Below are 27,686 nucleotides of genomic sequence, written 5' to 3' on the forward strand. Positions count from 1 at the left end.
AGATGGGGAGGAGAGGGTCACTCTATGTTAAAGACACTATTACCTGTTTTAGGATTACTGATAACTAAGAACTACAGGACCTTGAATGCATATGGATCAATTGCTAACTAACAAAACCCAGGGAGGGCTACTGGTGGAGGCATGTTACAGGCCACCAAATCAATCCAGAGAGCAGTTACCAATCCATGAGAGGACCTTCCCTTTTATCCCATGACAGCTTACTTTGCTTAAGAGCCTTTGGTGTGGGACCTTGTCAAAGGCTATTTGAAAATCTAAATACACTATATCCACTGGATCCCCCTTGTCCACATGCTTGTCCACCCCCTCAAAGAATGCTAGTAGATTAGTGTGGCATGATTTCCATTTACAAAAACCATGTTGACTCTTCCCCAACAAATTATGTTCATCTATGTATTTGACATTTCTGTTCTTTACATAGTTTCAACCAGTTTGCCCGGTACTGAAGTCAGACTTATTGGCCTGTAATTGCTGGGATCACCTCTGGAGCCCTTTTTAAAAATTGGAGGTCTCATGACCTCCATGTTGGAGGTCTCATGAAGCCAGCAGGAAACACCACTTGGAGTTTCTAAAAATTATAGATGATCATTTTTTAACAAAAAAGGTATTGCACCCAACACAGGTTAACTTGATTTTGAACTTCATTATGACAAATGACGATGAACTAACCATTGGCCTGGAAATTACCTAGGGACCAGTGATCATGATCTGATTACATTTATTGTGGGCAAACAGAGGACTGTCCCAATCAGTAATACAGATACTTTATGCTTCAAAAGGGCTAATTTCCCAAAGGTGAGGAACGTTATGAGGAAATTGATTGGGAAGAAAACTTAGAGGGAAAAAAGTGAATGAAAATTGGGAGTTCTTGGTCTTTCTGGAAAATATGCTTTTAATCAAACAAGTAATTGGACTCAACGCAGAACACACTGGGTGAAATGTAAAGGCCTGTGAAATACAGAAGGTCAGGCTAGATGATCTCACAGTCCCTTCTGGCCTAAAAATCTATGACTTTATAGTATTGCTCAATAATCAGCTTAGCCTACTACTTTCCATAATATTTGCACATTTTTCTGCACTGAGGTTAAAGTTGCACAACACAGACCCCTTTATAACTGAGTAATGGGAGGGAAGAGAGGGGGGAAAGGACATTGCCAATCAACTGTAAGTTACAACAACCAGCTCTTCAACTTGAAAGACTTACTCAGAAATGTGTACAAAGATGTCTGGCCCTCCATCCTCAGGAGTAATGAAGCCGTGGCCTTTGGAGCGACAGAAGCATTTACAGACTCCTTTATAGATGGGGCCTTCAGAGGCCCGCACGGTCCTGCACATGGAGAGGGACACAAATAAGCAGTTCATATTCAGTTATATGTGGGCTTCCACCAACACCAGAGCCAGAGAATACCATCCACACTGAATACAACAGTCCAAATGTTCAGTTACACACCACTAACATGTCGCTCTGTGCAAACTATTTTAACATACAGTATCGTATGCTACATACATCTTATCTAGCACCCCAATGGCCTTTGAAAATGGGTCAAAATCAATAGAGATCTATGCTGGTGCTGTAGTCCAGCAGCGGATACCTTTAAACACATGTGCTGGGATTGCTTTAGAGTACAGATTTTCTGGAAGTGGGCATTCATACAGAGCAGCAGTCTTGTCCCAGGCTCCCATGTAGATATTTATATAACTGTTGCTACAGGGCCTGAGCCAATGAAGTCAATATAAGGACTCCCAGTGACTTCAATGGACTTTGGGTCAGGCTCTTAACTGGTGCGGATAACATCCACCCCATCAAAAAAAGCTGATCTGCCATTCCCCAGACCTGCAACAGCTGTAGCTGAATAGGCAATTGGCATGACAAAGCATGGGATGGACTGAGCATGAAGAAATTTACTCCAGTGAACAGGGATAAATATGCTCATGAAATTTTATGATTCAGCCATTTTGTCCTCTTAGCTATGCTTATTTGGATACCCAGGCAGCCAAACTACCTGTCTAAATACCTTACAGATCCACAAGATTGTAATGAAGTTCACTCCATTTTCACTGATTGTGCTCTCCACTTGTAATATTTTTTCCTTTGCTGTGATTGTTATGATCGCCTGGCCAATATTCAGTTTTATCTTTATACCGACACATTCTCTTTCTTTTTCTTCTCCACCTGTGACTCTCTAGAATGGTTATTTAAAAAAAAACAGAATAAAAAAGACTGTGCAAGATGTTTGCACCCCAGCCATCACTTCTCAGGTGCCCTTCATAGGCAAGTGTTATACCTACATTACAGATAACCTTTCTGTGCCTTGTTGGGGAATAAGTGATACGCCCAATGTCCTGCATTCAGCTACGTAAAGGACTGTAAGAAAGAGAGTGTGGAGATAAATAAATAATGTAGTAGCAGAAAATGGCGGGCCTTGTGTAAAAAATAGTGGAAATGCCAGGTAATAGCCAAGAATGAGAAACATGGATTTGGGGGGCCCTGAGGAAGCTGAGGCATATTGATGTGGCTGAATAGATAAAGTTACACTTACATAGCAGCAGGACATGAAACATGGTCAACTCACGGCTGCATTCGCTTCTTCACCCCATCTTTCACTTTGTCCCTGCTATTGCGGTACTGTTTGTTTGTTTGTTTGTTGTGCTGCTGCTACCATGTGGAATCCAATCTAAAGCTGGCGGGAGGCGGGAATGTAGCGTTTCAGTTTGTCAATAGCCCTTCTGACCTCTCCCTTGCTCACACTGTAGCCGATTCTCTCTCATTTCTGAGCTGCTGGCGGGATTCCATTATAAGCTGGCCAACCCCCAGTAAGTCATTTGTATTGCCACTTAGACATGTCATAATTTTCACAATGTACGTCACCTTCAGAGGGTTTATTTAGATCTGAGTGAATTGAAAAATCTCTTAAAAGATCTGGTCTGTTCCTGAATCACTCATTTAAAGCCTCAAGCCCCAACAGTGGGGAAATGGGACAGAAAACTTAAATACCAAGTATTGAAAAAAGTATCCATGAATAACTTCATTTCTACCTCCAAAAGCAAATTAAGGGCCTGATCCTGCAAGTATTTATTACTGGGTATAACACTTACTGCCCTGAGTAATCCATTGACTTCAAATCAGCCTATTCAGGGAAATAAATAAATAAAGTACTCCTCCCAGCAATGTTTATAGGAGAAGACCTCAAATATGTAATGAACCAACTGAAAGTGGAGAATTTCAGATCACACGCATCAGAAACGCATCAGAAACGAATTTTAAAAATCTACCTGGTGCAACAAGATGTTTGCCACCACAGTCTTTCTTTCTATACAGTTTAGGACTTTGAACTGGCTTAAAGCTCCTTTTGTTTAAAAAGGGCAATCAAAATTAACAGCTGTTTTAATTTTCAGGGTTACCAAATTCAGCAAGATTCTGACAATTAATAGTGATTAGAGAATTACAAGAGGCCCCCACCCCCTCCAAAAAAAACCCACACCATAAGTCTTTAAAAGTTGGAGTGGAGATTGATGACTGATAGTTAAATCCTATAATTTAGACATAGGAAAAGTCTAACCCTGAGGTGGTTTTTATGGTCACATCAAGCCCAGACATGAAACTGGGCAAGCACCTCATGAGGTTTTTTTAAACCATAAAATGGTCCATTATAAAAGTTCAGAGCAACTGAAGTATTTTGTAATTAACATCATAGTAAGTTCACTTCTTCTGGTGTGGGGTTTTTTTTTTTTAACTCACTGAACACAACTGCTAATATAAATAACCTCAATCTTAATTCTGCAATGAATCAGTAATGTTAACTTCTGACAAGAGAAGGTGGATTACACAGCAGCAAAACACAGCTGACAAACATACCAAGCCAACTAGATACAGAAGCACTTAAAATATAGACAAACTGAAAGACTGAGGTCTTAGTGATGTAGCATTTTACTGTGAGGTCTGCTTGTACAGACCCCTGCTCCCATAAAGACCTCATTCCAGGATTGGGGTCCAATGGCTGAACACAGCTTCATATTATATATATGCAGTGTAATTGTACTCATGTTGGTCCCAGAATATTAGAGACAAGGTGCGTGAGGTAATATCCTTTATTGGACCAGTTAGAGCCTGATCCAAAGTTAATTGAAATCAAGGGAAAGACTCCCATTGCCTTCAACGGGCTTTGGAGCACAGCCTTATTGTGCAGTTTTGCTCTTTATCACAGGCCCATGTCATACGTTCAGTCAAAAGTGACCAGACTGTGGCCTCTTTGGGGAAGACACTCCTGCAATATTTATTTCACTTGGCCACTCTGGATCCACCTTGTCTTGGTAGAATCCTCTGAGGCCTGTACTGGATGGGTGGGTGATGGAGGGTGAAGGATCAGGACAAGGCAGACTGCACTGGAGGATCAGGGTCTTAACTAATTAAAAACAACCACAACCACACACACACACTTTGTAAGGCAGCTTCAAGCAACCCACAAACGCAGCGTCCAGCCGAATCCAACAAGGGCAGAGTTATACCAGGAAAGCTAGTATATACCTTGAATAACTCTATTAAACTTGGGTTTTGTGCAAATTCATAGAACACTATTAAAAGAGGTCACATTAAATGTCAATAGGTGTCCTTCCTTCCTTCCTCCCAATACTCACGCTGAAAACGTCCTGGTCCGTCGAGTTGGAAGGGGACTGGGGATAAGGTAACCTCGCATGGGAGATGGAGAGCGATCTCTTGTTCTGCGGTTTTCGGGCAGGCGGAGAGAACGTGGAGACCCTGGAGAAGTGGGGGACTGCTCAGAAGCTGAAGACATGGGCTCAGAAGACATTCCTGATCCCTGAAGAATATCTACCGGGGGAAGGAAATTCTGATTTAGTACAAGATTTTGACCTTTTCAGTAAAGATCATAGTTTTCCAGCTTCTATTAAGTCATCAAAGCGGGGTCACTTCCATGCACCCGTATGCTCAGATATTAATGCTCCAAGACATACTGCTATGTGCAGGATCATATGACGTACATTTTCGATCAGCTAGTTCTCATGAACTGCATCGGGAAATTCCCACAGAAAATATCCAAAGGCAATCTGTTGCCTCACAGATTCACTGCCTTATTTCCAACGTGGCTAGTCTCATTTAATGTGTATTGACAATTTACCTATAAGAAAAACCCACAAAATTAAAAAGCATTCTAAGTTCCTTCCTAAGACATTTTTTATTTGATAAAACAGATTAAAAACTGCATTCTCTACAGGCTTGGAGGCAGAGAATCTGGGATTGGTCCTAAACCCTTTTCCAGAATTGAAGACCTGGCCTACCTCCATTCATATGAGAAGTGGAATTTCTATTGGAACAGAGGGTCTGGAGAACTATACACTACACAGCTCTTTTTTCTTTCCTTTTACTTTGTAACTTGAAGTGAATTTTTTCAGGTATATGAAAAGTGCTGGATTCGCAACATAGGAGACTGAAATCTGTTTACATCACAGAACAGATACTGCAGAGCAGAGGCAGTGGCAGTGCAAGCCGTATTTAGCAGAACTCAGCCCAGACCAGGAGGAACCATCGCTAGGGAAAAGATAAGTGAAGCCAGGTCTATGCTAGGAGCGCTTTGCTGGTAGAACTATGCCAGTATATTATACCGGCAAAGCGCTCCTAGAGTAGACAAAGATTACACCAGCAAAAACCTTTGTCAATATAGCTTATTCCATGCACCCCCAATCCCAGTGAAATAAGCTATTCCAACAAAAGTGCAGTTTTTTTGGTACAACTGCATCTACACTACAAAGCTGTGTTGGTCAGAGGTCACAAACTAATCACACCCATGAGTGACGAGCTATGCTGGGAAACATCTGTAGTGCAGAACTCACCCTATTCTCCCAACCAGTCAAATTCTTGGTCTTCTTGCCAAAACTCCACAAAAAGGTGTCAAATTGATAAGAACATATCTACCCACTATGACTAGACTGAGACCACGCAGCAGTTCAATGTAACTGTCTGTCCCTACCACCTGGGTTGATTCACACCAATGACCGAGAGGCAAATACTCCATATTTAAATTAAGAATCCCAATCCCATGAATACCAGCCAGTCTTGCCCTTACCCACTTTGAACAGAAGGAAAGGAAAAAAGGTCTTTTCCTTTCCTTACCCCAATCTCAAGTTCTGTGTTTATAATGACACAAACAATCCAAAACTTTCAGGAGTTTATTTTCCCAGCATTACAGGACTGAGACCACGTCAGATACACAAAAAGCCTCATTTAAAGGTATGGGAGTGGTGATGAGGAATACAAACGCCAGAAAAAATAAAAACCTCTTACTGAAAGGACTAATCAGGGAAAGAAGAGCTTCCCAAATTGGTTTTGGCCAGTTACAATCAGACACCTTCTTGTTGGGGGTTACAGTATATGCTTATATTCTGTGTATTTCTCCTGAGTGAGACAGCTTTTGAATTGGTTTCAAATGGCAGTGCAAAAGGATCCTGGTTTCATTATTTTTAAATGTAATAGCATTATTTTTTTTAGTTGAATACATAAAAAACTACTATAGCTGCTGGTACATGGAGTAGAAACCCACTGACAACATCACCTAAATTTAAGCTTCTCTTTTCTATTACTTTCATGTATATTTCAGTGAATAAAAAAAGAGTAAACAACAGCACTTTGAAGCACTGAGTCTCTCTCTGACACCCCCCCACCCACTCACCCATCCACTTGAAGGAATGTGATCAAGGGCTCCTCTACACACAGAAGTTGTACTGCTTAATTATACCAATATAGCAGTACAACTCCCCCAGAGTGGGCACAGTTATACCAGAATAAAAGTGCCTACCCCAATATAGCTATACTGGTATCACTGGGAATAAGGGAGCATGAGCTATACTGGTATAACTGCATCCACACTATAGGCTGTAGCAATGTAACAGTTCCAGAAGAGATATCACCAAGACCAAAAGCTTATTCAAACTGGAGTTTTTCAAACTAGACAAAAGAAACCCATCTCACACCCCACTCAGACTCCCACACACCCCTTCCCATGAATTATGGAGCGAATCTTAGGTGACAGTTGGAAGAGTCACATTCTTGCTGTCAATACAACAATTCCATTCCTGTTAGTTCCTTATTGAAACTATCAAGTATAAAATTAAAGCAGCCTCTTTAGAATGAAGACATCAAGGGAAAAACCTTTATTGGTTTAATTACTTGAGGTGTCAAGAGGGTAAGTTGGAAGAGACGAGATCCTCATGTTCCCTTTAGCAAGGCTTGAACTTTTCACACCACACTCTCAAGGGTACCAACGCCCTGTTGAAATAAATGCTTTTTTCAGATTATTTGGACATCGATGGTTCCTTGGGCCATGTCTCTACGTACAGCACTGCAGTGGCACAGCTGTACCGATACAGCTGCGCTGGTGCAGACGCTCTATGCTGACAGGCAAGGTCTCTCCCGTTGGCATAAAAAAACCCGTCTCCGCGAGCAGCATAAGTTATGTTGGCAGGAGAAGCTCTCCCGCCGACACAATGGTGTGCACATGAATGCTTATGACGGTGTAACTTATGTCGCTGGAGGAGGGGTGGAATATTTACACCCCTGAACAATGTAAGTTTTGCTGACATAGGCTGTAGTGGAGAAACAGCCTGAGAGTCACTGGCCAATGTCAGCCCTGATGTAAGTGGGCTCAACATTTGGCAGGGATTGGAACAACAGAGGCAAAGCCATAGGATTTCCCAGTGATTTGCTGAGCAAGCTTACGCTGAGGAAGTCAAGAAGAGACCCCATGTTACGACTGAAACCCTAAAAGCTCTCTTGATTTATTTTCTTTGCTCTCAAGGGCTGAGCACCCCCAATGGCAGTAGAGACCTAAGATGTCTCCAATGAAACCTAAAGCAAAAGTAAAACAGAGGTGATTTAAAATTCCAATTTGAAAACTGAACAAATCAGAGGTGATATGGGCTGTTGTACCAGCAGCAGTACAAACGTTTACAAAGAAGCAAGGCTTTTACCAGATTATATACATTTGAATCCACAGAGAGGAAACCCTTGGCATTTTGCTTATATGTATAATAAGCAAAGCACAAGGTAACTGTGTTTCCCCTAAAAAAAATGAGGGGTCCCTGTGGCACCTTAGAGACTAACAAATTTATTTGGGCATAAGCTTTCGTGGGCTAGAACCCACTTCATCAGATGTATGAAGTAAAAGATACAGGAGCAGGTATAAATACATGAAAGGATGTGGGTTGCTTTACCAAGTGTTAAGTCAGTCTAACGAGATAAATCAATTACCAGCAGGATATCAAGGGAGGAGAAATAACTTTTGAAGTGGTACGAGAGTGGCCCATTACAGACAGTTGACAAGAAGGTGTGAGTAACAGTAGGGAGAAATTAGTATTGGGGAAATTAAGTTTGATACCATTATGGCAAACCTGGTGGCTGAACTTTGTGACTTTGTCCTCACCCACAAATATTTCAGATTTGGGGACAATTTATACCTTCAAGTCAGCAGCACTGCTATGGGTACCCGCATGGCCCCTCAATATGCCAACATTTTTATGGCTGACTTAGAACAACGCTTGCTCAGCTCTTGTCCCCTAACGCCCCTACTCTAATTGCGCTACATTGGTGACATCATCATCTGGAGCCCTGGGAAGGAGGCCCTTGAGGAATTCCACCAAGATTTCAACTATTTCAATCCTACCATCAACCTCAGCCTGGACCAGTCCACACAAGAGGTCCACTTCCTAGACACTACAGTGCTAATAAGTGATGGTCACATAAACACCCTATACCAGAAACCTACTGACTGCTATACTTACCTACATGCCTCCAGCTTTCATTCAGACCACATCACATGATCCATTGTCTACAGCCAAGCTCTAAGATACAACCGCATTTGCTCCGATCCCTCAGACAGAGACAAACACCTACAGAATCTTATCAAGCGGTCTTAAAACTGCAATACTGACCTGGTGAAGTGAAGAAACAGATTGACAGAGCCAGAAGGGTACCGAGAAGTCACCTACTACAAGACAGGCCCAACAAAGAAAGTAACAGAACACCACTAGCTGTCACCTACAGGCCCCAACTAAAACCTCTTCAGAGCATCATCAAGGATCTACAACCTATCCTGAAGGATGATCCCTCACTCTCACAGACCTTGGGAGACAGGCCAGTCCTTACTTACAGACAGCCCCCCAACCTGAAGCAAATACTCACCAGCAACTACACACCACACAACAAAAACACCAACCCAGGAACCAAACCCTGCTACAAACCCCGGTGCCAACTCTGTCCACATATCTATTCAAGGGACACCATCATAGGACCTAACCACATCAGCCACATCATCCGGGTCTTGTTCACCTGCACATCTATCAATGTGATATATGCCATCATGTGCCAGCAGTACCCCTCTGCCATGTACATTGGCCAAACCGGACAGTCTCTACGCAAAAGAATAAATGGACACAAATCTGACATCAGGAATCATAACATTCAAAAACCAGTAGGAGAACACTTCAATCTCTCTGGTCACTCGATAACAGATCTCAAAGTGGCAATTCTTCAACAAAAAAACTTCAAAAACAGATTCCAACGTGAAGCTGCAGAATTAATTAACTGGAATTAATTTGCAAACTAGATACCATCAGAATAGGTCTGAATAAAGACTGGGAATGGTTTAGGTCATTACAAAACCTAAACTTAATTTCCCCAATACACCTCTACCCCGATATAATGCGACCCGATATAACATGAATTCGGGTAGAACGCGGTAAAGCAGCGCTCCGGGCGGGGCGGGGCTGCGCACTCCGGTGGATCAAAGCAAGTTCGATATAACGCGGTTTCACCTATAATGCGGTACGATTTTTGGCTCCTGAGGACAATGTTATATCGGGGCAGAGGTTTACTAATTTCTCCCTACTGTTACTCACACCTTCTTGTCAACTGTCTGTAATGGGCCACTCTCTTACCACTTCAAAAGCTATTTCTCCTCCCTTGATATCCTGCTGGTAATTGATTTATCTTGTTAGACTGACTTAACACTTGGTAAAGCAACCCACATCCTTTCATGTATTTATACCTGCTCCTGTATCTTTTACTTCATACATCTGATGAAGTGGATTCTAGCCCACAAAAGCTTATGCCCAAATAAATTTGTTAGTCTCTAAGGTGCCACAAGGACCCCTCGGTTTTTTTGCTGATACAGACTAACACAGCTACCACGGAAACCTGTGTTTCCCCTGTGCTTTGTAAAACAGGGGGAGGATGGGAATCAGTCGGTAGCACATTTATCTATTTTAGTTTGATATATAGATGACCTGCAAAGATATTTACACACAAAAAGGCTATAAAGATATAGAAGTGTGCTGACTCATGTTACTGTTTCACTTTATCCTATTCCTGTGCCCTTTGCATTGTTGACATAAAATAAAATGTGATCAATGTCCAAAAAAGGGCTTTCAATTTGTTTGTAATGTACATGTAACCCTTTGTTCTCTCCCGTCTTCTCTCCCCTTCCTCCCCCCCCACCACCATGACCAAAGCAGATGCATTTCCCTGGCTCTCACTTATTATTCGTATTACAGTAGGGTCAGAGGTCCTAAATCAGTATCAGAACCTAGATGTTACATAAAAAGGCAAGAGACAGCCCTTGCCTTAAAGGGCTAATCATCCAATTTCAAGCATGATGCAACAAGGAAATGCAACAAATAAACCAAAGGAACAGGACAGGGACAGTGAAGACAGCAGTACTAGAAGAGCTGCAAGGACAGCCAGATAATTGTGAATCAATTGATGTAAAGAAATAAAAGCAATTTCCCAGTTTGCACTCTGCTGGCAATGTCTTACATGCCATGGAACCCCTTTGGACAAGACATTTCAGGAAGGATTCTCAAAGTTGTATGATTTTTCCTCAATTTCTGCTGGGGTTTTACTTGCTTGAGCATTGCATCCAGGGTGGATAAAAATCAATGATTTTTTTTTTTTAATTTAAAAAATATATGTTTTTTATTTAAATCAGATTTTTTGATAAAATGCTTTTTGGGGGAAAAGCCTATCTAAAGATAGTTTTAATTAAGATACATTATAGCTCAAAGATATCTCATCATGGAATTAAGTATCAGGGGGTAGCCGTGTTAGTCTGTATCTACAAAAACAACAAGGATTTTGGTGGCACCTTAAAGACTAACAGATTTATTTGGGCATAAGCTTTCGTGAGTAAAAACCTCACTTCTTTGGATGCATAGAGTGAAAGTTACAGATGCAGGCATTCTATACTGACACATGGAGAGCAGGGAGTTACTTCGCAAGTGGAGAACCAGTGTTGACAGGGCCAATTCAATCAGGGTGGATGTAGTTCAATCAGGGTGGATGTAGTCCACTCCCAATAATAGATAATCTATTATTGGGAGTGGACTACATCCACCCTGATTGAATTGGCCCTGTCAACACTGGTTCTCCACTTGCGAAGTAACTCCCTGCTCTCCATGTGTCAGTATATAATGCCTGTATCTGTAACTTTCACTCTATGCATCCAAAGAAGTGAGGTTTTTACTCACGAAAGCTTATGCCCAAATAAATCTGTTAGTCTTTAAGGTGCCACCAAAATCTTTGTTGTCATCATGGAATTGGGATTATAAAATCTAATTCTATAGTATGAGACAATATATTCATGTAATGTTTAAGAAAAGTTTTGTAAATGAGTTCCAATAGTTCATGGATTAGGGACCCAATCTTATGGGTTTCCATGGGCTTCTGTATAGATTATTTAGGTTAATCTTTCTATCTACCCAATGGGACTCAATGCTCAGTCTAGAAGATACCATCAGAGATGCTTAGTTTTGCAGTTCTCAAATTGTGGATTTGTGTCTCCAGAGATAACATGGTTGTTAACAGCAAAAATGTTTTTAAGTAAATAATATATAGAGGTGAGAAATAACAGACCTCAACCCTATTGTCCCTCTGCAAATTTGTGTACACAGAGTCAATCCCTTACTTCTCTCTAAAAGTGCAAAGTTTCAAAAAGTTCAATTAATAGAAGATTCTTGGGGGCGGAATAGATCTGGACAAGGAGAAAAAGTCCGGAGATAAATGTGAGAAGGGAGGGACAGGCAGTAGTAGAAACAAAAGTGAAACTGTTTGAGCAGCATATTCCAGAAGTCTTGAGGTCTTTCTGAGTGTAGCCTTCATTGATTTGAGATCTATCATACTATTCTCTCACTAGAAGGGAAAACCTATAATGGGAGCAGGCCGTAAAAGAGACCCATTTTGGGAATAAGAACCATTCAAGAAATACATGTTTGCTGATGATGTTTTAAAGGTGTTTAAAGTGAACTGGTGGAAGTCACTTAAGCACTTGGATTCAGAGACTGTTGAAGTGATAATCTCACTTTTAACAGCAGTAGCTTTTTCTGCCTGTGTAGAAAGATTATTTTCTTCCTTTGGACTAATTCATTCCAAATTCAGAAATCGTTTGGGACCTGAAAAAGCAGGAAAGCTTGTTTTTCTTTCCAGATTATGAACAAACAGGAAAAAGACAGTTACCTTGTCCGTAACTGGTGTTCTTCGATATGTTGCTCATGTCTATTCCACAATAGGTGTGCACGCTCACCACGTGCACCAGTGCCAGAAGTTTTTCCCCAGCAGTACCTATAGGGGAGCGCTCCCCCCACCCTCAGTTCCTTCTTGCCAGACAACTCCGACAGAGGGAAAGGAGGGCGGGATGTGGAATAGACATGAGCAACACATCTCGAAGAACACCAGTTAAGGAAAAGGTAACTGTCTTTTCTTCTTCGAGTGATTGCTCATGTGTATTCCACAATAGGTGATTCCAAGCTATATCTGTTGGAGGTGGGAAGGAGTTCACAAACTCTTGGGGTGGAGAACAGCCCTGCTGAACACGGCATTCTCCCTGGTCTGAGAGAAAATCGCATAATGCGAGGTGAACGTGTGAACTGAAGATCATGTGGCAGCCCTACAAATGTCCTGAATGGGGACATGGGCCAAAAAGGCAGCCGACGAAGCCTGCGCCCGAGTTGAGTGCGCCTTCACAATTGGTGGCAGAGGGATTCCTGCCAGGTCATAACAGGTACGGATGCACGAGGTGATGCAGTTGGACAGCCGCTGAGTGGAGATCGGACGACCTTTCATGCGCTCGGCCGAGGCGATGAACAGTTGCGAAGACTTTCTGAAGCTTAGTCTACTCCAGGTAAAAAGCCAGAGCCTGTCGCACATCCAGCGTGTGGAGGCGGCGCTCCTCACTGGACGCACGGGGCTTGGGGCAGAGGTCCGGCAGAAAAATGTCCTGACCCATGTGATAGGTGGAGACCACCTACAGGAGGAACGAGGGGTGTGGGTGGAGCTGGATCTTATCTTTAGGAAACACCGTGTACAGGGGCTCAGAGGTCAGGGCCCTGAGTTCCCAGACCTGCCTAGCCGACGTGATCGCAACCAGGAAGGCTACCTTCCACGAGAGGTGTGACCAGGAGCACATGGCTTGCGGCTCAAACGGGGGCCCCGTGAGATGGGCCAACACCAGGTTTAGGTCCCACTGCAGAACTGGGGGCCTAACATACGGGAAGAGACGATCCCGCCCCTTAAGGAATCGGCCAGTCATAGCATGGGAGAATACCGTGTGGCCCTGCACCGATGGATGGAAGGCCAATATGGCCACCAGGTGCACCTTGACTGATGAGGGCGCCAGGCTCTAAGATGAAGGAGGTAGTCCAGAATCAGCTGGATCGGGGCGGCCACTGGGGAAACGCCCCACTCGTCCACCCATCTGGAAAACCAAGTAGGCTCGGCACGTGGAAGGGCGCCTGCTTTCTAGAAGGACGTGCTGAACTCCTTCCAAGAACGTCCTTTCCTCCCTACCTAACCATTGAGCAGCCACGCCGTGAGGTGGAGTGCCACTAGATTGGGGTGGAGGAGGCAGCCCTGGTCCTGGGAGAGCAGGTCCGGGTGGGACAGCCACGGCGGGGCAACCGCCAGGCCAGTGAGGGTCCCGTACCAATGCTGCCTGGGCTAGGCCGGGGTAATCAGAAGGACCCGGGCCTTGTCCATCTTCATCTTTTCCAGGACCTTGCCGATCAGCAGGAACAGGGAAAAGGCATAGAGAAACTGGCTTGACCAGGACAGGAGGAAGGCATCAGAGATGGCGCCCAGTCCCCACTGGAGCAGAACCGGGGACAGCGACAGTTCTGCCGAGTCATGAACAGGCCCACCTCGGGAGTTCCCCACACTTGGAAAAGTCTGTGCACCACCTCTGGGTGGAGAGACCACTCGTGCTGAGAGGAGAAGTCCCTGCTCAAGCGATCCACCTGCACATTCCAGGTGCCCGGCAGATGGAAGGCCTGTAGGCAGATGTCATAGACTATACAAAAGTCCCACCACCTGAGGGTTTCATGGCAGAGGACAGAGGATCGGGCCCCGCCTTGCCTGTTGATGTAGAACATCGAGGCCATGTTGTCCGTGAGGACCCTGACCACCCGACCCTACAGGTGCGAGCAGAAGGCCATGCACGCCAGCCGTACCGCCCTGAGCTCCTTGATGTTTATGGAGGGTCAGATCCTGAGCTGACCATAGACCTTGAGTCTGAACGTTCCCCACATGCGCCCCCCATCCCAGGTCCGACGCATCAGACACCAGTTTCAGCAACGGGGCCCTGCCCCTGAATGGGACCTCTTGGAGCATGTTTCTCGGGGAGGACCACTACAGTAGGGAGGTGATCACTGGCTTTGTCCCTGTCCCTAGCCTGTGAGAACTCCGAGGCCAACCAGAGCTGGAGGGGCCTCATCCTGAGTTTGGCATGACAGACCACATATGTGCACGCCGACATGTGACCCAAGAACTGGAGGCACGCTCTGGCTGTTGTCACCGGAAACCTTCTGACCATATCAATGAGCCCCTTCAGGGTCTCGAACCAGTCCGCCGACAAGGCGTCCAGGACCACCCCAATAAACTCTATGCATTGTACCGGGACTAACGTGGACTTGGTGTTGTTTACTAACAGGCCCAAAGTGGTGCACGTGGCCAGAAGGAGTGCTATGTGATCCCGCACCTGCTACCGGGAGCTGCCCTTGACCAACCAGTTGTCCAGACAGGGGAAGATCTGGACCCCCCAGTGCCTGAGGTAGGCCGCCACCACTGACATACATTTCCTGAATACCCTGGGGGCAATGGACAGGCCAAACGGGAGGATTGCTAGTGTTCCTGCCCCACTGTGAAACGGAGGAAGCATCTGTGCCCCTCGAATATATGAATGTGTAGATAAGCCCTATGTTAGCTGCAGAATCCAATATTTTAAGTTTCTCATGTTGACTGGCTGACATAGTCGATTTAATTTTTGTGGGTTTTTTGTAAAATATTTCATTTAACTATTTTAGCTAAAAACAATTTTAACAAAAACAAACCTGAATTTAGAAAACTTGAATGTTTAACTAAATTCAAAAACTCATATGCTTGTTTTGTTAAAATATTATATGTTTGTTGATGAAGAAAGAAATCCAGAATACACCTCTACCCCAATATAACGCAACCCGATATAACACGAATTCGGATATAATGCGGTAAAGCAGCGCTCCGGGGGGGCGGAGCTGCGCACTCCGGTGGATCAAAGCAAGTTCGATATAACGCGGTTTCACCTATAACGCGTAAGATTTTTTGGCTCCCGAGGACAGTTATATCGAGGTGGAGGTGTATATAACATTGTTGTTTTAGTTAAATAAAACAATTTAAATATCTATCTGGTGATGTTCTCCTCCTAATACAGCATGGCAAGAAAATTCTCCAAGTATTAATGATTAACCTGTTGAATTGGAGATAGTTCACCTCCCAGAGACTTCATAAATATCTGCTTCAGTTACCTTTGATAAATGAAATAACCAAACAATCATTCATTTTCTGATATGGCTGTAAAACTAATCTGAAAAGTTTTCAAAATAAATCACTTTAAAAATGTAAAGTGTGTACCTTCTAAAAATGAAACCTACATCTATCTCTGAGTTGTATGAAGAATATGTATTAAGGTTGTAACAACCAACAAGAATGCACTTTTATGTAGAAATCCTGACTAGTGATTTATTTAAATCATATCCACCCTGATTGCATCTGATTAGTATTACAGATAACATGAATCAATATCTTCCTGAAGAATCACACTCCTTGTACACACTGGTGCTTTAAAATGTTTGCATTTGTTAAAACATGTGCTTTTAGAGTATTACTACTAAAGTAAATGGGGCATTTGTTTCCATGCAGGTACAATATAGTTAGCAGGTCAACATTTCAAAAGCATCTAAATCCCATTCAAAGTCAATGGGATTTAGGAGCCTAAGTCACTTATTAAAATTTTACCCAGTGTCCATTCAAATCAGTCACAGTTTGTAATCATCAACGGAGTGAGAGATTCAGGTCCAACTCAACCACTGAATCCTCAGGGGAAATGCTACTTTAAGAGGCTTAATCTCCAGCTTCTTACTGGGCTAACAATCCAGAATCACAAACTCACTAGACACGTTATAACATTCAACACCATACACATTCTTTAGAGATGCCGCCGGTGCATATCTTCCACAGAGTGAAAAACAAAAGATTTCCAAAATACTTACAATCCAACCAATTAAAATATAAATTCCTAACACTATTTGGAAATGGGATTTTACACAATCAAAATGTATTCTGATGACAAAAATAATCCATTGACGACAGCAACTTTATCGTCAAAGACGACAAGGGAAGAATTGTAGGAGCATTGGTCAAGGACAATTTGGTGCATTTCTGTAGTTTATGTTATCTCTGTGAGATGAAGTATTTTCTAAATATCAGCAATGTTATTGAAAAGGAGAAAGCTGTCATGTCAAAGTTTATGCTAATATATTTAAAACATGTCATAAAGCCCTGAGCTGAAATAGGTTCCTGCAGGGGTCAGGCTGCATAGTTAAAACTCTGATAAATGTTAACACAGCTGGGATTTCACTGGAGTGTAAGGGAATCATGGGATGAACTCCCAATGGACCCTAACTCCCATAGGTTCCTCTTAAAATCCCATCCCATAAAATTATTCTAGAATAGTCTTGACTGAAGGAAATCTTATCATGACCTTTTCAACCAGATGGGAGGACACTCTACTTAAGCTCTTCCCACAATCCCAAACAGGCGACTGTTTCTGCTAAAATTATTAACAGTGAAAGGGAGTTAATGTTGATATTTCAGTGTTCATCAATAGGATTCAGAGTTAATGTTGGGAACGTTGTAAGACAACCGAGGACAATTCACAACTCTCACAACTATTGATTCTCTATTTGCAGACTCAATAGACAGCACTGCAGAGGGTCCCACTGAAAGCTTTTTCTTCATTACATTTGGCTTTTTAAAAATGTCTTTCTGTACATTCGAATATGGCCCCCAACATGGGGGTATCTGAGCATCGATTGTAATGAATTTTATATTCACAACACACTCGCAATCCAGGAAGCATGATCCCCATTTGACAGATGGGGAAATGGAAGTCCAAAGAGGTTAGGTGATTTATTCATGGACCACGGTCACACAGGAATCTACAGCAGACACTGAAATTTAACCCAAGTCTCCTGCATTCCACTCTGGTTTCTCAGCCACACGACGACCTTTGCTTACAAATGTATAGGTGCAGCTAATTTTTACAAATCTCTTCAAAGGCTTTTCTGGGATTTAAATCTGATCCTCATATCCACAGAGCACGAATCATACCTCTAGGCCAACAAATTTAAACTCTGCAAAGACTGAGGGTTCACAGGAAGAGAGTTGGTTTGTTGCACAAGTTCAAGCTAACCCTCATTTTCAAAATGAACAAATAGTTTTAAGGCAGCTTGTATCCACTAGTAGTTACATTTGAAACAAGGGTTTAATCAGCAAGAAAACATTATCTCTGAGTACTATTTTCACTTCCTACTCCAACAACAGAGCACAGTTTAGTTCATTGTGAAAAATTCCCTATGCATTAGTTCAGTGCTAGCTAATCCCAAACGGATGGCATGAAGTATAAATGCAGGGTTTTCTGAAGGTATCTGAACATTGTCTTTAACTGAGCCCTGGCAAAAGTGCCACAGGTAGGGGTAGATGACACTTTGGCCTGGTCCACACTAACCCCCCACTTCGAACTAAGGTATGCAAATTCAGCTACGTTAATAACGTAGCTGAATTCGAAGTACCTTAGTTCGAACTTACCGCGGGTCCAGACGCGTCGAGCAGGCTCCCCCGTCGATGCCGCGTACTCCTCTCGCCGAGCTGGAGTACCGGTGTCAACGGTGAGCACTTCCGGGATCGATCCCAGAAGATCGATTGCTTACCGCCGGACCCGGAAGTAAGTGTAGACGTACCCTTTGTTTTAGTCATGGGGAGGACAGAAGAGAGAGAGGAAAGTGTAAGTTAAGGCATAGAACAGTGATTAAGGAGTTTCTGGCACTACTACTATCTCTGTGTGTGGCTAAGTCCTTTAATGATGATGTGCCTCAGTTTCCCCACTTGTATAACTGGAGTTAACAATACTTTGTTAACTCAAAAGGGTCATGAGGCTTAACTCAGGATTCTGATGAGATTCTTAGATGCTATGGCGATGAGTGCCATGGAAATGCCAATAAATAAATAGAAACAGAAGGTGAAGATGCAGAGTTCTTGCTCCCTGCTGAAAAATAAACCTATCTGTTTTTAACAGCCTTACACACTCACTCACTCTCTCTCTCTCACACACACACACTTCACTGGACATTTTCCAACCATAACCCTGGATCAATATGCTTGTATTTTGCATTATTTATTTATTGCTTTTAAGATTGCAGACACTTTGAGGGATGGACTTCCAGTGTGTTTGTCTGGTGCCTACAGAGTGGAGCCCCAAAGGTGCCTGGGGCTTTGGGGGCAATAAACCGATATAATTAATATGTATAAATGAAATAGCAAAATATTTAGATGGTGCCATTTATAGCATCAATGTAACTTTATACATAGGTGTGAGATTTTAACTTAGATGTTTTTGAAAACCCCACCCAGATGTCAACTAAGATACGAGCAGATTTAAATACAAAATACTCTGTAATTATTAACAAATGTTATCTTCCATCGAAGAGTGTGTGTGTGTGTGTGTATGTGTATATATATATGTATGTACATATATATATATATATATATAGGACTGATCATGAAATATTCTACTATTACAAAGGGATACGTATTTTTTGCTGTTTATTTTTTTCAAACAACTAATAGAACATTTGAATGACATGGGAACGCCAACATGTGGTATATAAATATAGGATCTGTCAAATACACGTCACATCAGTAACAGCTATTCTTACTCTGGGGTATTGTGATCTTTATTCTGAAATTTCCTATGAAGTGCTGCAAAAACATACTGAGATAGGTTAAAAAAACGAGAGGGGGAGAGAATATTAACTATGTAAAAGATACCCCTACTTCTAGACTATATAAAAAGTCACTTTTTATTGTCATTGTCCTCTTTGTCCACCCCACACCCGAAAAGAAGCCCCCAACCCCCCAAAAAATGCAGAAACTATTTTCCCAAAGTGATGAATTCCTACTGGCACCATAATAGACTACAGAGGAAATCTAATCTCACTTTTGACCAGGACAGGGGCCATGAAACTAAACAGACAAAGTATGTGAGACATTTCAGGAAATCTCTCAGCTTGGGTACATATATGCCGCTGTAGTACTTCAGTGTAGATTAGTGGCTCCCAAACTGGGGTTCGTGAACCTCTGGGGGTTAACAAAATGTTACAGGGGGTTCTCGGGAAAAAATTCCCTAATGGTGGACAGAGCTGTCAAATGGCTGCCCATCTGTCAAATGGGGCCAGCAGCTCGGAGTTCCTGGACTTCCAAGAGCTAAGCAGATCAAAGCAGGCATATCTATCACACTGAGGAGATTTAAACTTCAAGACTCCTTATACAACATAGAAAGGGAGGTGGATATTTTTTGCTGTGTTTAAAATTAAATAGGCTGCTGTGACGTTATTTACATAATTGTATAGATCATTGTGGCAACCACTATTATATATTTGCAGCAAATATTGTACAAAGGTTGTCGTGTGAAGTGTCTATAAAAAGGTTATGATTTGCTGGTTATGATTATGCTATCTGCATGTGTGTATCATTTTTGTAGTTGAAGTTATGAATATTGGCTATGTACTTGTATCTCAATGTGTTTGATTCTAAGTAGCATTAGTGAAGTGCCCAATCAAGAAACACTTAACTGACAATGGACCTTGGGAGACTCCAATCCACATAAGACGTAGCATGTGAGCAATGGCTGCTCTCCAAAGAACTGAGTCGTGCATGGACATGTGACTCACCCATGTGACTTGCCCACGTGACTCCAGCCTCCATCTTGCTGCTGTGATTTTCCACAGTAAGAACAAAGGGGTGTCCTTCCACATGGCAGAGAATATAAAAGGTCCTGGAAACCCTTCCATCTTGTCTTCAATACTGCTTCTGACCTCTGGAGGGACTTTGCTACACTGAAGTTCTGAACAAAGGATTGAATGACCCATCCAAGCTGTGGATGTACTCCAGAGACTTGATTTGAACCTGCAGTTTATTCCAGCACTGCTACAAGCCTGAACCAAGAACTTTGCCATTACTGTATGTAATTGATTCCATTTAACCAATTTCAACTCTCATCTATATTTCTTTCTTTTATGAATAAACCTTTAGATTTTAGATTCTAAAGGATTGGCATCAGCGTGATTTGTGGATTAGAGCTGACTTGTCTATTGACCTGGGTCTGGGGCTTGGTACTTTGGGATCGGGAGAACCTTTTTTCTTTTACTGGGGTATAGGTTTTCATAACCATTCGTCCCCATAACGAGTGGCACTGGTGGTGATACTGGGAAACTGGAGTGTCTAAGGGAATTGCTTGTATGACTTATGGTTAGCCAGAGGGGTGAGATCGAAGTCCTCTCTGTTTGGCTGGTTTGTTGTACTTAAATAGTAAAGGAAACCCAACCTTGGGCTGTAAATGCCCTGCTCTAAGGAATTTGTCCTGAATTGATACTCTCAGTTGTGTCCTGCCAGGGGCAGCATCGTTATAGCTGCTAGTGTTGTTTTTAAATTACTATGAAGAACAAGTTTAAGCTTTGTTGTAACGTGCATTGTTTGCCTGGACTGCTCAAGACCTGAATACTTGTGTAGGAGGAACTCTTTGAGTTGGCTTCTTAAATACCTTCCTACCGTTTCACATCTGATACTCCTTGATGAAACATAGGAGCCAGAGGCACCAGTAGGAGGGTCACGTGCCGCCCCCGTGTCGGCGCCCCCCCGCGAGTCCCTCCCCTTTTTTTCCGGCAGCCCTCACGGGCCCCCCCACTTTTCCAGCAGTGCTCCCCCCAGACTCCAGGGTGTGTGGGGGCTTTGCCCCCGCACCTCTTTTTTCTACTGGCGTCTCTGATAGGAGCCTTGTCTTATAACAGGCTTAATCAAAAGTGATACAAGCTACAAAAGTGAGATCCTGGAAGAGTGTTACTGTTTTCATAATGTAATAAAAATACTGTGATGATAAACAATTATTAATAAATAGTGTGTAATAAGCATGTCATAAAAACAAATTTTGTATTTCCAAGATCACTGCTTTTATAATTTATGATGAGAAAATCCCTGGAAATATTCATTTTTAGGAGGGGGTTCATGAGACTTGACATTTTAGTGAAAGGGGTTCGCGGGTTGTTGAAGTCTGGGAACCACTGGTGTAGATACCACCTACACTGACAGGAGGGGGTCTCCCATTGGCATACGTAATCCACCTCCCTGAGAGGCAGTAGGTAGGTCGACGTAAGAATTCGAGATCTAGCACTGTCTGCACCAGGGGTTAGGTTGGCATAGCTACATCTCTCAGGGGTGTGGATTTTTCACACCCCTGAGAGACATAGCTAGGCCGATGGAAGCTCCCAAGGTAGACCAGCTCCTTATGAATAGTTTCTCTTTCACACACAAAACACAGTAGCATCTACATCCAGTCCATACAGTTTCAAAGGGATTATCATTTGAACACTCAATTGGGTATATTCCAATGTCTCCATGTGCAATAACATCAGAGCATGAAGAAGAGACCTGGGCTCTCTGTAAATGTTTTTAGCTGGGGTACAACACTAGCTGGACAGAAGGCAATAGTGTGCATGAAAGTGGTCCCTGAGAGGATACAGTACTGAATGCTTGTGCACGGGCACAAACAGGCCTGCTTAGCTATTCTGTATAAAGCCTGGTATCCTGTGGCATGAGATTAGATTTAAAGGGACACTGTCAACACCACATTTGTGAAGTTGACTGATTTTTTAAAACCCGAGTTTCTGATAGATGATATGTCCTGAATTTATTTCCTTTTAAAAATCTTTTTTCAAGGGTTTTCCTGTTCTTCTGTTGGTGTTCACAAGGGTGTTTTCAACAAGGGAGAAAATGACTAGTATTGATGAAACTGACTCTCCCCAATACCTTTCTCTGTCCTCTGCTCCCCGCTCCCATCCGCCAAGAGGGATCACTTAGGAGACTCTGCTCTCTCACGCTCCTCTCCTGGAGAAACTGCTCTGCCCCCACATGTGGTGTCAATCCCTTGGAAGACTCTTATCCCATTCAACACATGCAAAATTTCTACTCACCCAAGGCAACCAGCCAAGCAGGTTTCTCCAGCCTTCAACTGTATTCTGACATGCCAGATGCACATTCAAAGCTTTGGTGCATTCAAAGTCCTCATCCTTTGAGAGCACTGAGCTCCTATTCCCAAACCACAGCAAAGTCAAGTACTTACAAAACAAAAATTGTGAAATAGCTTGTCCAAAAGTTTCCCCTATAGTAATATACTAGTTTGCATATGAGTAAACTTTCCAAGACTCCTGCAGATGCGTCAATTAACACTAAAGTCCAGAGCGGTTGCACTGTGCTTTTGACATGCTAATGATTTTACAAAACATACAGAGCACTATGACACAGAAGTCATGCTCTCATGTCTAATTAAACAAGCAATGGGAAAAGAGACCATTTGCATTTAGCCCATTTGTTATAATCATGCAGTATGTTAACAAAGACTTTGGCATTGCCAGACTACGCCCCAGGTACATTTGAAACCTAATTCTAAAGTAGGCAGATACATTACGTGCAAGGCAAACTCTTAGAAAATCTTTGCTTAAGAATGTAGTTAACCTTGTTTTAGCTAAAACCTTCTATGGAGATTTTGAATGTAGCAGAACAAAGCAGCCACTACATAGCAAGGAGCTGTCTACAGGAAGGTTGTATCAGGCATAAACACAATCTACAAGGTGCATTCATAAATTAGGGGGCATTTTTTCAGGTCAGTATATTCTATTGATAATGTAAACACCACAGGATACCATTTAAGCAATATAAGATTTAAGGGGGAGAATGGAAGAGAGATGTGTATCAGACAGCATGCGTATTATTTCAATGGTTTATAGAGGGTACAGAACATTATACAATAATATCCTGTAGACACGCCTATTAAAAATAAAAAAGGCAAGTCTCTCTCTTCTGGGTAATATGATATCCACCACTGTTGCTGCAGTTTCTTGCTTCCACTGGCTTAGCGGAAGGGAATCAATCAGGAACCTTGCAATGATGCTTTTAAACAAACAGAAAAAAGTGAGCTAGGTGCAGGCTGCCACAGGTAAATTGGTACGGGGGCTTGTCCTCCAGGCTCAAATCTAAAACCACACTATGAAGAGGACAGTGTCTCCCTCTACCCTGAAGACCCTCTCCAAGTGATCTGAATATCTAAACTATCATATTTCACGCAGATTTGCTCAGTTTGCCTGAATCTTAAAACTACGGACTTGTCTACACACAAAAGTTGTTCAGATTTAACTAAATTGGTTTAGAAACTGATTACGGCCTTGTTTACATGGATTGAGAAATGAATTAACAAGATAAATTTATAAACTGCTTTAAATTGGTACAAGCCCCTAGTATGGGCACACTACTTTCAAATTCAGTGGTTTGTTTTAACATAATATTTTTGTTTGTTTTACAGAATTAAGCTAAACCTTAACATGAAATAAGAACATCTACATACTAACTTGCAATGGTTAACTGAATCATCTATATCTTTCATTAAACTAATACAAGTTTGTGTGCAACTTATAATGCTGTCCCACTTTATTCCCCACTCTCAATCTTTCCTCCACCCCCGACCCGAGTTATGGCTCATCGTCCTATGAACATCAGGACAGTCAAGTAAGCCTGTAAAGGACACTTCCCTTCAGGACCTGCACTCCTTGGGACCCGACTCTGCCTTGTGGCTAAGCACCCTTGACTCAGTGAAGCCAATGGGAGTGGAGGAGGGCACCCAGCCCTGCTTAGGAGGCACTTGCCCCAGCAAGATCGGCCTGCTGGTTTCTGCGGCAATACGGCCATGTTACAGCCTGGCATTTCCCAGCACCCAGCTAGAAGGCCACCAGTTGCACCGGAACAGCAGCTGGCCTGGGAATAGACCCCAGACGCTCCACCGCCCAGCCCTTGTTCTAACTGCTCTCCTCCCACAGTTGGGAACAGAACCCAGGGGTCCCAGTACCAGACCCCAGTTCCAGAGTTGCCAACTTTCACACTATTACATTTTTCCTGGTTCTGGGTGTCTACGCTGTACTCAGGTCCAGCCAGCAGAAAGCAGGAGCTTTCCTCACGTTCCCCTCTCCCCCTTGCTTAAAATGGCTACTATGTCCCATTGCTCTCAATGGAACAGAAGCCATATATTGCCCTCAGCCAAGGCGACTGCCACTTCTCCACAGCCTTTTCAGGTAGAAGTGAGGCTGCTCCTAGTAAAGATGGCTGACATCCCTTATTGTTCCCAGTGGGAATGAGGTCCACTGCCCTCAGCTAAACCTGTCCCCATACGAGGCCCAGGCAGAACATGAGGAAAGTGTAGGGGAACTGTGGAGAGGAGGGAGAGACCATGTGGATCAAGGAAACACGGGAGGGAGAAGGGAGTTCACAATGGGGAAAGAATTGGGGGGTGGGAAGGGAGGAAAAATGGAGGGGCAGGGACACTGAATGAGGGCAAGGGAAGGAAAAGGTGCCAGGATGCTACTAGGCAGGCCAGAGCAGGAAGGTGCGGGGAAGGGGAGGTCCAGTTTCGTATATGTAAAGAAGAATGAATTTCCTCATGTAATTAACACGCACATGTTAGGCGTGAGGGGGGCTTTCACCTAGAGGTTAAAAAAAAAATAAGAGACAGAAAAAGCCACACACCTTACCACTAGATAACACTCCTGGGTAATAACAAGTGTTTCTAAAGATTTAGCCTGTCTACAAGTTACCTTGAAGCATGTGGGTCAGCATGTGTAATCAATGTTCCCTAAACAATGTTCCCTAATCAATCTTCCATAATCAATGTTTTATGGCCCATGGCAAAGAATGCTCATGCCCCCCACATCCATTCATTATTATCCATTATTATTGATTATTATGCTTGTTCTTGAAGCACAGAGGCAATACGTAATACTTGTTATGCCCTCTTTACTGATAGACTTCAGTCACAATGAGTTTATCTACCTCCCAACTGGTCTACGGATGGAAAGGGATTAAGCTGAACAACCTGAATTTGCTATTACTTGCGCCTTCACTGCAACTGTTCTGTAGGCAGAGTAGCGCATGAGTTTTGGTTCCTATCCTGTTCTGTTACAAATTTCAGGCCCCATTTCTGCAACTGTGTGCATGTGGGCAGAGCATCGACTTCAAATAATAACGACGCATGCAGTTCCAGGATTTATTTAATTTCTACTGAAAAAGCCTTTCCCAGACTCTAAAGGTGACATTTTTCAAAAGTGCCTAAGTGATTTAGGACTTGTGTACATGAGGAAATGTACCCACATAACTATGCCAGTATAACTACAAAGCTGTAGCTATACCAGGATGACGCCACATGTGGACTCTCTTATTCTGGAATTAGAGAAGCTTTTTTTCAGTTTAGTTTATATTGCTTCCAACATCCCATTTTTGAAGATGAACTGAGGTGCTTTTAAAAATTTACCTTAGGCACTCCCTCTTTCCACCACAGAAAATAAAATAAAATACAACTAAAAATATATATTTAAACAGGACTGAGCTTTTTCTATAGAAACTGCAAGTGTCAATTACCTACAGTAGAACCTCAGAGTTACAAACACCAGAGTTACGAACTGACTTGGTGGAAAAGGGACTCAAGTCCAATAATTTTTTTAATCCTTTGCAGGGCACCTCTAACAAATTACTTCTATATGGAATTCCTAGTTAGTTTCTTCATTACATATTATCACGTAGGCAAGTTAGCATAAAACAAACAGCCAGTTCTATCATCAAGTTCTGAACAATGCTAAATCAGCAGAAATTCAGGATTCACAAGCACAACTGTTAGAAACTAGAGCATGGCAGACTAATCTCTGAAGGCTATGGATATACAGTAACTCCCCACTTAACGTCCTCTCGTTTAACGTTGTTTCGATCTTATGTCCCTGCTCAATTACAGAACATGCTCCATTTAAAGTTGTGCAATGCTTCGCTATAACATCGTTTGGCTGCCTGCTTTATCCACAGCTGGCAGCCCCCTTATCAGCTCCCCTACGTCCCCCCCACAGCGCCGCGGGCAGGAGGCAGGGGAGGGAGGGGGGAGGAGCGAGGACGTGGCGTGCGGAGTAAAGGGAGGGGAAGAAGAGGCGGGTTAAGGGTGGGGCTTGGGGGAAGGAGTGGCATGGGCAGGCCGAGGGTTGAGTCCCCCGCCCCTGGTGCTTGCAGAGTAGGGGAAGCTGCCACTGCTGCTGTGCAACGTTCTTCTCCTAGCCCACAGCATCTTCAGCCTCCTTGCCTGCCTCATTGTCTCCAATGCCAGTGGGCTATGCCTGTGTGGGGTAAGGCAGGGGCACCTCCCAACTATAGTATTGTACTGTACTTTGTACTGTACTGTACTGTATGGCAAAAAAAAAAATTCCCTGGAGCCTAACCCCCCCATTTACATTCATTCTTAGGGGGAAAGTGGATTCGCTTAACATCATTTCACTTAAAGTCACATTTTTCAGGAACATAACTACAACGTTAAGTGAGGAGTTACTGTAGCTCCATTTTGGAGCTCCTACTTTTGCAGTACACAAGCATACGGTACAAACTAAGACTCCAACTCAAAACATGTGGACAGATTCCTATGCCCATATAAAACCATAAGGAAGTCAACAGGGCTCCACAAGGAGTGCAGGGGGCTGTCCAAATGGTTTCAGTTGCAGGACTGGGGCCCAGTATCAGTTCACATTTTCCTCTCTCCAGCCCTCTCAATTACTACTGCTAACACATGCACACTGAACATTGCAGAAGTCTTACACTCAAGGCTCCCAGACATGAAGGTCGGGAGATTCAATTCAGAACAGCGCTGGATTGATGGCTTCTCTCAGCGCTCCAAAATACAGTTTTATTAAGTTACCGAGTGCCAAACTTCCCAAACCACTTGAAATTCTGGGTCCTTCCAATTACATTTACCACTAGTGTCAGGTGTAAGTGGTTACAGACGTATCAGGACTAATTAAAACATGACTAAGTATTGGTCTACACTTAAAAGAGTTATATCGACATAGCTGTGTCAGTCAGGGGTGTGAAAAAACCACACCCCAACTGACGTAGCTATGCCGCCATAACCCCCCAGTGTAGACGCAGCTATGACAACAGAAGAGTGCTTCCATTG

The 27,686-nt window shown here is 43.0% G+C and overlaps 1 protein-coding gene across 2 annotated transcripts in view; it reads right to left on the reverse strand.

Annotated features, from left to right (window-relative positions):
• The window catches only part of CARHSP1 (calcium regulated heat stable protein 1), a 55,476-nt gene that overhangs the window by 14,315 nt on the left and 13,475 nt on the right, over positions 1-27,686 (reverse strand). Inside the window, exons 1-3 of one of the 2 annotated variants that reach the window (XM_054041969.1) lie at positions 18,197-18,307; positions 4,654-4,846; positions 1,223-1,345 (exon numbers count right to left, since the gene is read on the reverse strand). In XM_054041969.1, the coding sequence (XP_053897944.1) occupies positions 1,223-1,345; positions 4,654-4,826 (296 nt within the window). In that variant the 5' untranslated portion in view covers positions 4,827-4,846; positions 18,197-18,307. Of the gene's footprint in view, positions 1-1,222; positions 1,346-4,653; positions 4,847-18,196; positions 18,308-27,686 lie in introns of those variants that run through there. The other variant, XM_054041968.1, reaches the window with a different exon arrangement.

The sequence above is a fragment of the Malaclemys terrapin genome, chromosome 10 (assembly GCF_027887155.1).
Source record: "Malaclemys terrapin pileata isolate rMalTer1 chromosome 10, rMalTer1.hap1, whole genome shotgun sequence".
In the NCBI taxonomy this organism is placed as follows: Eukaryota; Metazoa; Chordata; order Testudines; family Emydidae; genus Malaclemys; species Malaclemys terrapin.